Source organism: Lipotes vexillifer, unplaced genomic scaffold, assembly GCF_000442215.2.
Source record: "Lipotes vexillifer unplaced genomic scaffold, Lipotes_vexillifer_v1.1 scaffold785, whole genome shotgun sequence".
NCBI classification, from domain to species: Eukaryota; Metazoa; Chordata; class Mammalia; order Artiodactyla; family Lipotidae; genus Lipotes; species Lipotes vexillifer.
In genome coordinates, this window is record NW_006791778.1 from 1,475,767 (window position 1) to 1,486,420 (window position 10,654).

At 48.8% G+C, this 10,654-nt stretch overlaps 1 protein-coding gene across 1 annotated transcript in view; it reads left to right on the forward strand.

Moving 5' to 3' along the window:
- Positions 1-1,642, forward strand: part of BTG4 (BTG anti-proliferation factor 4) — a 47,266-nt gene extending 45,624 nt beyond the window's left edge. The window contains exon 5 of the mRNA XM_007464666.1: positions 1,488-1,642. Within this exon, the coding sequence (XP_007464728.1) occupies positions 1,488-1,524 (37 nt within the window). The 3' untranslated portion in view covers positions 1,525-1,642. The remainder of the gene's footprint in view (positions 1-1,487) is intronic.
- Positions 1,643-10,654: the final 9,012 nt, after the last annotated feature.

Here is a 10,654-nt window from a genome sequence, read left to right on the forward strand (position 1 = left end):
TTTTTTTTTTTTTTTTTGCGGTACACAGGCCTCTCACTGCTGTGGCCTCTCCTGCTGAGGAGCACAGGCTCTGGACGCGCAGGCTCAGCGGCCATGGCTCACGGGCCCAGCTGCTCCGCGGCATGTGGGATCTTCCCGGACCGGGGCACGAACCCATGTCCCCTGCATTGGCAGGGGGACTGTCAACCACTGCGTCACCAGGGAAGCCCCATATATCTCTGTTTTTTTTATCAATGTCCTCCAATTACTGTTTCTTTACTCAGTGGTTCTCAAACTTTAGTGTGAATAAGAATCACCTAGGAGGGATTGTATTTTGGGGGCCCATCCCAGAATTTCTGGTTCTGTGGGCTCACCATTTCCATTTTTACCAAAATCCCCAGGTGGTTGATGCAGGAAATCCAAGGACCAGAGTTTGAGAAGCATTGCCTTCTCAGGGCTCTCAGGCTTTCTTTGTGTTTTGTGCCATTATTGTAATCAGGTTCTCAAATCTCCTGTCTTGCCTAATTGATTTGAAATAACTCCTTGTTTATTTTCTTCAGAGGCAATAGGTTGGCATGGAAAAGCCTTAGATGATTTGGAATCAGACTGTCTGAGGTCAATTTCTGGAATTAGCTGTGGATGGCAGCACAGACTAGTGATTAAAAAAGTTTGATGTCAAATACACCCAGACTTGAGTTTCAACTCTTGCCACACTGTGATCTCCGGCAAGTTACTTGGCTTCACTGCGCCTCAGTTTCCTAATTCATAAAATGGAAACGACACCCCGTACCTTGGGGTTAGGGTGCTGTAAGTTATTAATGAGATAATGCATGTAAGGCATATGGCCAAGTGCCTGGCACATAGCACTCAATGAATCCTGAGTTTGTTTCCTCATCAGTAAGAAAGGATTAAATTCTTGCTTGTTTCATAGATTGCCCTGAGGATCAAGTAAATTAATGCCTGGAGAATATCATATATGAGTAATTTTGGGTTTTATTAAATCCCCTAACAACCTACTAGTCAAGTATGAGCCATTTACTAGTCCTCTAACATTGGTTAGCAGTTCCCCTCTCACAATCATTATTTACTGTCATAGCGTTTAAGGTCGATATATACCAGCTGAGAGTTCCACCAAGGCACTGCCAGTCTACATATTTGAAGAACTACCAGGACAGGAACAATTTAGATCCCTCGCTGTAGAAAGATGCTGAATGTGCAGGATTTCCTGAGCTGGGACCATGACTTTTATGGGAAACACCAGTCTGGAACCACCCGCTTTGATAAGGACAGAGATTCATTAATGGGCACAAAGCCATTATGATTCTCTGGGCACAGGCCAGGACATAGTCATTTCACTAATTAGAGAAAGCTCTTACATGGGGACATTTATTATGCCTTACCTAAATGACTTATTACCTAGAGGGAATAAAATATGTGAGGACTTGAGAGAGAAAAATGTTCTATTATATCTGTTCTTTTTGCTTCTGTCTCTCTTTACTAGACCCTAGAATTCTAAAAACCCCGCATCTGAGACTGGGAATTTGAAGCACCTGATAGAAGAAGGAACCTTGGAAGGCATTGTCTGAAGCTTCCATGGCAGGAAGACGAGAAGCAATCTGCAGGGTGATTTCTGGAGCCTGAAAAGAATAAAAAACAAACAAAAACAAAAACAAAACCCACCCTTTTGCTAAAAAATTCTCATGTAGCTCAGTTATGTAGCACCAACCAAGAAAGGGAAGTAAATGCATTGAGACATCAATTTAAATTGTAACAGGATAAGTGGATTCAGTATAGACTACAGGAAAGTGGAAGGAGTATTTAACTCAGTGTTTGAAATTTATGCTAACTACAAGCATTGATTTACTACTTTTCTAAACAGAGGTAAAGTGGCAGTCAGGCATGAGGGCTTTCAGGCCATGGTGCCTGGATTCTAACCTGGCTCTCCCCTTTTGGTTGTGTGTTCTTGGATAAGTTTACTCAACCATTCTGTATCTCCCCCCCGCCCCCCCCCCCGTTTTAAAATGAGAAAAAAATAGCATCAGTGCCATAGGGTTTTTGTGAAGATTACATGAGTTAATTCATGCAAACTAATAGAACATTTTCTGTCATATACAAAGTACCTAATTCATTCTACGTATTATTCTATCATTTGAGAGATGAGACTTTTGATTGGTAAAATGACTCCTATCATTCCCCTTAAAAGGGAGACTTAGAAAGTTCCCTGTTCTGAGTGCTTCATTCTAAGGAATATCTACCACCTCAAAGCCTCCTTCCTGGTGACCCTGACCTTCTTGGCTCCAGGGATGACTGCTCCACAGAGCGACCAGAACCAGACTCACATGAAGCTGTGGGATGAGGAGATGCAGGATGGAGAGGCCGTGCTGGTAAACCACAAACTCCCTGGCAGAGAGGTCTGTGGATTGCACAGTTGTCAGCTCTTCCTTCTGTGTTATCTGAGGTTTTGGGAGATCCTGCAAAGAGGTTTTGGGGGCTGCAGAGATCAAGAGAAAACAGTAAGATTTCACTGACTTTTGCATACAGTAATGATATATTAATGAAAAGAACAACAACAACAACAACAACACAATTCAGCTTAGGAAAAGGTGCATTTGTATCCATCCATCCATCCTCCAGTGCTGTATATACATTGTGGCTAAGGCTGTCCTGCCAGTTGTCATGGAAAAGCAATTGACTTCCAGTCATTAGGAACAGAGGCTCCAGAACAACAGAATGAGGGTCCAGAAAAGATGGCGACGGACTTTCTTCTATTTCATAGGGTTGTTTGGAGCATTAAATGTAATGTACTCAGAACAGGAACTGGCACACAGTAAACACTCAGGAAATTCTCAGGAAAGAATGCTGAGCTAGCAGTCAGAGGACCTGAGTTCTGGTCCAGGTTCTGTAAGACCCTGGGAAGGTCACTTAACGACTTTGAATATCAGTTCTCTCATCTATAAAAAAAATTCCACTGTCTTACAGAATCAGAATTTGGGTTACCAGGTGTGAACAAGACAATGTATACAAAATTGCTTCCAGCATTATAAAGCCCAATATAATTATAAGACAATGACAATTGAAGTAGTGATGGGAACTCTCTCTCTGCCCATATTCTGCTTCGTTTACCCCAAGGGGAGACAGAATTAATATTGAGATGTGGTCAAACGTTTTCTGTAAAGGGTCAAAGAGTAAATATTTTAGGTTTTCCAGCCAAGAGACAAAATTGGGGTTCAGATTGAGTGTTCCCTATCATCAGGGTAGAAGTGTGGCTTTATTCCTTTACAAAGGCTTCCCTTGCTTCTGTGATAAGTGATCTGCCCTCCTGGGAACTCAGCAGAATATGTTGCCTGCATCTCCCTTTTGGCACTGCCTTTACAGTATTGGATAATTTTTCATATGCGGAAGTAGGTTAAGAGCACAGGCTCTAGGGTGAGACTCTCTGGGACTGAATTCCAGCTGAACTTCTCAATAGCAATATAATTTTTCACTGCTTGCTTGACCTATTCAGAAGCTTCAGTTTCCTTATCTATAAAATGACTAATACTACTTACTTCGCTGCGTTGTCGTAAAGATTTAATGAGCTAACATAACCAAAGATTTAGAATAGCACATGATATACTGTAAAGCAGTCCCTAGAAATGTTATTCTTCTTTTGACATTTTTTTCCTAATCATTTAAAAATGTAAAACCATTCTAAGCGTGTGGGCCATACAAAGATAGATAGCAAGTTGGAGTTGGCCTGTGGGCAATAGTTGGCTGACCCCTAGTCAAATTCAAAGATGTTTTTGGAACTGTGCTTACTAGTGGCCTGCATCATGGTCACCTGAAAGGCCTACATTCATTTCCTGTTAATCTTCTCCCACTTGGGAGGTAGGTGAGTTGAAACAGACCCGAGTCTTCAGTTCAAGGCAGCCACTTTCTCTTTCCGATTTCAAGGAGGTGGTTTTGGTAAAGTGATTTGGAGTCTCTTTCTGGGGCAAGGTCGTCTTTCTCTGTCTCCTCTGTCTATCTCCCTGTGTATCCCACTTTTCCATTAACTCCTTGTAACATGTGGATGGGGTAAAATCCCAAGATTCAGATTCAGTGTTCAGTCGCGGGATAGAGGGCCTTTAGGAATTCCCTTTGGGGGAACTGGCCAAGTTATTATTACAGTGGGACTTTGATTTCTATTTGTTATTCCTCATATGGAAAAATCCCTTGGGAATCTTAGGATATGGGTGGGGAGAAAGGGATGATTGGCAAGGCAGGGTTCTGATACTCCTAGATCTAGGGGTTACACCATTGAATACCTTCAGTGCGCCATGATAATTCTAAACAGGAGCTCCCAGGGGAAGGAGATTACCTGGTCTCTGATGCACCTGTCCTTGCAGTTCAGCTCCGTCCTTGTGAGCTTGGGACCTGATATCTAGTTTTCTCAGGGTCTAGAAGAGTGGTGAGGTCCATGTGACATCAACTTTATCTGCCTCTGAACAGAGGAGAAGAAAGTAGTTGTCGGGAATAAGGGCACAGGACTGTGGCCAAAGACAAAAAGAGCTAGACGTAGCAACAGGTGTGGTATGTGGCTTCTACAATGGCCCCCGTGATCCCCCATGTGTATCCATGCCCTTGTGTAATCCCCTCCCCTTGAGCGTGGGTTGGATCTACTGATTTGCTTCTAATGAATGGAATATGGCAAAAGTGGTGAGATGAGGATACAAAAAAACCTGTAGTTTGCTTTTTTTGGCCCTCTCTCACTTGCTCTGAAGGAACAGTTACTGTGTTGTGAGTTGCCCTGTGAAGTCCATGTGGCAAGGAATTGATGTTTCTGGACAAAAGCCAGTGAGGACTTGAGGTCTGCCAATAGCCACAAGAGTGAACTTGGACTCTGCAGTCAAACCTTGAGATGACGGCAGCCCTGGCCTGATGATACCTTATTGTAGCCTGTATGACACCCTGAGCCAGAGGCTCCAAGCTAAGCTGCACCCAGATTCTTGACCCACAGAAACTGTGAGATAATAAATGTTTGTTGCTTTAAGCCACAAAATTTTGGAATAGTTTGTTACATGGCAGTGTATAAATGATACGTTGGGTTTCTTTTTCTTTTTTTTTTTTGTAGTACATGGGCCTCTCACTGTTGTGGCCTCTCCCGTTGCAGAGCAACAGTCTCTGGATGCACAGGCTCAGCGGTGATGGCTCACAGGCGCAGCCGCTTCATGGCATGTGGGATCTTCCCAGACCAGGGCACGCACCCATGTCCCCTGCATTGGCAGGCGGACTCTCAACCACTGCGCCACCAGGGAAGCCCACGTTGGGTTTCTTTATGTTCTTCCTAAAGAAGCTACCATGGCCACACTCTTATGGAGCTTGAAGCTCTGATTATAGTATTAGAACTTATCAAAACATGATCAGCATTAGCAGCAGAAGGGAACATTGGCCTTACCTGTTCCTGGCCCCCCATCCTCCAATCCTAAGCCATGGCCTTGAGCTCCCACTAGCGCTGCAGTGAGGCTCTTCAGGAAAGGGATCAACAGCGGGCAGGCAACAGCCTGGTCCCTGGGAGAAGTGATGACTGTTCCATAAAATCTGTCTCCAGGGTAATTCTCCAAACACACAGGGGTTCCTGAGGCAACAATCTAGGATGAAATAGTCAGAACCTAGTCCTGTGCTTGGCTCCTACATGTCCCATGTGGCTGCTTTGGGAGCTTCTCTCTGAAGCCCCCAACAAAAGTTGGCATACAGATCCCCTTGGCCAAGTCCGGAGGTCACTACCTGGGTGTGCAAGAGTTGGAGGTGGCTCAGCTCCCGTTGATACTGTAACGGACCGAGGGCCCTATCCAGGAAGATCTGTCTCGCTCTCACTACCTCCTGAAACTCATTGCAGAGATGCCGAACCACCTAGAACACAGAAAATGAAATGCCCCAAGTAGAATGGAGATTCTTTCTCTTTCTTCCTGCTCCCCTCCCAGACTACCAGCTGCTCCTTGAGTCCAGCCATCCTTGAATTGTCCTGAAGAGCCACATCTGATGACATGGGCAAATAAATGTGCTATCTCACATGGGTGCCCTTGTCAGCCTCCGAGCCTCACCTTCCTGGGATGGTTCCAGACCTGGGGGCTCTGATTCCTACTCTGCTGTAGCCACATCTCCTCCTGGCCCCTCAGCCGGCCAGCTGCTTGCCTGAGCTTTCCTGCTGCCTGTCCTAAACTCTGCAGGACTTTCTGCATGCCCAGAGTCACCTGCGCCTCCTGTATCCACTCCTCCCTGTCTGCTGCAAGGGGCAGAGAAAAGGACCACATGGCAGTGCCACCTCTGCGGTTAGAGAGGAGAAGGAAAGACACAATGGTTTATTGGAGCCAGGGGAACATGCCAGGTCAGAGCCAGGGCCCGGCTGGAAACCTGGGACGTAGAGGAGCACGTGGAGAGGGCAGGAGGACCGCCGCTGGGCACCTGGGATTGGTGGCACCACTCCCAGGAGGTTTCTGCTCTGGGAATCTGGGCCCCAGGGATGCTGCTTCCCCACCTTGAGAGAGCAGGACCCGCTCTGGGCCGCTGTGGCTGCTCGGGGCTCCGGCTCTCCTCTCGGTCTCCCGCAGGCAGCAGGACTCCAGGGCCACACAGGCCTCCTCAGCAGCCCTCAGCTATGGGGCAGGACGGGGGGCACTGCGGGATGTGTCGTGGAGGGGAAGGCAGGAGCTCGGGCACGGGCCAGCTCCTCCCCGCCCCCCCCCCCCCCCCCAGCCTAGCTTCCTCGAGGAAAGCCCAAGAGGCGGAAGTGAGGAGCCAGGCCCTGGAGTCCAGCAGATGCGGTTCAGATCCCAGTTCTGCCCCCCCCCCCATCCTGCTGAGACACTTAGTTTGGGCTTGGAGCTGGGAAATCCTGGGATTTTTCTGCCCTGAGATGGGCTCCATTCCTGTGGTTGGGGAGAGAAAAGGGCTCCCCACTTCCAAGAGGAGCCTGTGCAGTCTGGGCAGATGGGTGGGTGAGGCCATGAGGCGGGGCCTCTGGGCCTCACCTGCTGCCCCACATCTTCGCCTGGAGTGGAGAGCAGCTGCTGGCTCAGGGCGCTCAGGTGTTCCACCAGCCGGGCCTCTTCGTGTCCCTGGTGGTGCCAGTACTGCTCCCTGGCTCTCAGTTCTTTCTCCAGGGTGTCCAGCTGCAATGTCCAGCTTGTTTAGGGCCCACACACGTTTTTCTCCTCACAGCCTGGGGTCTGGCTGAAGAACCCCAAAGCCTTTCGAGACCTGGGCCTCCCCCCCTCTGGGCCTCTGTGACTAAGCTTGGTGAGCCAGCCGACTTGATGGTAGATGGAAAAATAATCACCACACACCTTCTGCAAGCTCCCAGGCCCTCCCTCCCTCTTTCTAACACCTGGACTCTCCAGGGTCACCTGCCCCCTGCCCACCTTTCTCCTGGGAGGCCAGGGGAGATGGGCACGTGGCAGCAGGAAATAGTTCTCAGATCCTCGAATTGCCCCTTCAAACTCATCTGTGAAACTGTGAGTGGGGGGGCTGGAATTTATATTTCTTAGCTTTTACCAAGAATCTTTTATAACATATCTATCTTTGTTTCTGAAATTGCAACTAGGCTGAGAATGCATGGGAGAACGCTAAATCATTTTCATTTCAGTGGAGGACCTGCCAAAGGCTGAATTACTGCCATGACCTCTTGACAGGGCTTCGTGCTCTAGTCTGGCCCTGCTCCCATCCATCCTCTGCACTGCTACCAGAGGGAACTTTCTAGAATGCTGATTGTATATACACACACTCAAGCATAAAAATGTCTGGGAGGAGGTGTGCCAACCTGTTAATAGTGGCTGCATTTGGAGGGAGAGACTGGAGGAGAGGTGAGTAGTGTCTGGATAGAGGAGCAAAATGGGGTAGTTGTTGATGGCAGATGGAGAGGAATGGCGAGGAGGGAGCTCTTGCATCTTTATTTAGATACTTTAAAAAATGTAGTAGGATTTTGAGTAATTATTTTCTTTTTGTATTGTTCTAAGTGTTCCAAATTTAACAGTCTTGAAAATATTCGTATCTGATCATATCACATGTCGCCTTAGAATCCTTCAGTGGCTCCCCACGGCTTTCATGATAAGTTACGTTTCTTGGCCTCAGCCGGGCACACATGGCTGTTCAGGATTCGTTTCCTACCTTCTTCATTGGCCTCACCTGCTGCCTTTGCCCCTCTGCCTTCCTCATTCTCCTGGAACCTTCGTGGTCTCACACCTGCCACCTTTGCACTTGCTGGTCCCTGAGGCCTTTCTCTGACTCCTTCCTCAGGTTTCATCCCAAGTGTTGCCTCTTTAGGGAAGCCTTCCTTGAACTCTCACCCCATAATTTAGATGCCCCCCCCGTGCTCCCTTAACCCCCTTGTAAACCATGATCACGGCTGGCACCTACAGCTGCCCAGTGCCCTGAGGGGCCCTGTCTAGCTTTCTGCATTCAGCACCAAACACAGTGCCTGAGACACAGAAGGTTTTTGATATGTAGTTGCTGAGTGAATGAAGAAATAGTCATCGCCTCCTACATACCAGACCAGGGTCTCTCACTCCCCGAGGTAAGGCCTCCAGCACCTGGACAACGGGCACCACCACCCTGGCAGAAGGGCCCATTTGAGCGCCAATGACGGGACCAGGTTCCCCAGTCAAGGGGTCTACGGCTTGAGCCCCAATTGCAGTTGGGACCAGACCTTTGGGATGCCAAGCCCATCACCGGCTTCAGGAACCAGTGATGGGGAAAGGAGGCAGGGACAGTCATGGGAAGAAGCAAACATGGCTGGGAGGGAGCTAAAGGAGCCTGAGAAATCCGCTCCCCCTTCGAGGGGCTCTGAGTGGGATTAGAGGGTTTCCTGAAGCCGCAGACCCTGAGGGTGAGGGTGCGTGGGGAGTTTCTGAAGCGCTCGTCTTTGAAAGGACCCAGTTTTCTCAGTAGGGGGTAAGTGATCTGTGGTACCAGTGTTCTGGAATCACTGAGCACCTCCATTTTGGGTCCCAGCAGCTCTAATGGTAGTGTCAGAATGACCCCACTCTTTGGCTCATGAGTGAGTGGACTGGGGGTACCCTTCTGGAGCTTTACAGGGTTTTCAGTTACATTCCTGATCCCCCAGGGCTTTAGGAGGCTCCAAATTCCCTCCTACCTTTGCCTTTGGCATCTTCCATTGAACCTGCCAGGGGCGTGGCATCACTGGAATTCCCATCAATCTCCATGCCCAGGATGGGTACCATGAGCCCTGAGCCCTCAGGGTCTGGAATCTCCATCCCATATAGGACCGGGACCCACAGCGCTGTCCCAGGATAGCACATCATCCCTAACACAAGGGGGAGGGGGCACAGGGAGGAGGAGGTGAGGGCTGAGTGCCACACTGAGGGGCTTTCCAGGCTCAAAGGGCTACATCTCTGACTAGAGAGGCTTCCCTGCAAAGACTGCATTTGTTTCCTTTGGGGCCCAGCTTAGCGTTTTGAATTCATAAAGGAAGGATTGAGTGGCAGCAGGACTTTGGGGAAGCTGCGAACAATTTCTAGGCTAGGCTGAGAAGGTGGAAAAGAAGGGGAGAAACATTCTTGAGCACCTACATGTGCCAGAGTCTGAGCTCAGAACTCCATATAAATTATATTTTATTTGGTCCTACAACAAAATCTCTGAAGTATATACTACTTTAATCCTCATTTTAAGGATGCTATAACAGAGGCAGAGCCAGGTTTAGTAAGTTGCCCAAGGTCAAAGAGGTAATAAACAGTGGGGCAGGTCTTCGAACTCAAGTCAATTGTGATCCCAAACCCTGGTTCTTTTTTTGTACACACCCTGGATAGAAGGTTCTAGAAAGAGCGAGTGAGCTAAGCTCCAGGAAGATGCCACTCCTACTTCCTTTCCCTGCCGTTCCTGTGCTAGTTAGTGCTGTGGGGTGGTAGAGGAGTTGAGTGGGCTCCTCTCCTGAGTTTACTAACGGAAAGCCGAAGGCTGCTGCAGGAATGAAAGTGACAAGAGGACTGAGGACCCAGGAGACTCAGGCTTTATGCCTGGCTGTGCAGCTAACTAGCTATGGGACCCTGGTGGTCAAGTCTCTTAGCTCCCTTGACTTCAGATCCTGCAATGTAAAATGGGTGTCATAGCATGGTATGGTGCTTGGGGATCCTATGAAGTTACATGAGAATACACACTTTACAACCATCAAGTGTAAGACCCAGTGGAATTGGCAAGAGCTTAAAAGACAGAGATTAAAAGCCAAGCCATTCATGAGCTTGGGGCATGAAGTCATCGAAATCCTTCTCTCTTCCTTTGCTCACATGTGTGCCTGGCCAGTGGGACTGTCGTCTTGTCCCTGGGTTTACTGGCTGAGGGGCACGGAAGCATCAGGTCATTCTGGGCCTGGGATTTCAGGGCCTGGGAGCCTTTGGCCCAGGTCAACACGTACCTATCCTGCCGCCGCCGGCCTCCATGCTCTCTGCTGCTTCCCGCTGTCTCTGCAGTCTCCGAGCCTGCTGCAGGACGTGGTGCAGACTCAAAGCCAGAGCCTGTCTCATGTCCTTGATGGCAGTCTCCAGAAGCCCCTGTATGCTCCGCCCTGGCCTCTCCTGGGACCTCCGGAGCACTGCAATCACTCGCCTCTGGGCCACCAGCACATTGGCATCCAGCAGGGCCTGTGACCCTCCGGTATGGGGCACAGTCTGGCCCTCCTGTCGGAAAGCTCCCTGGAGCCAGACTG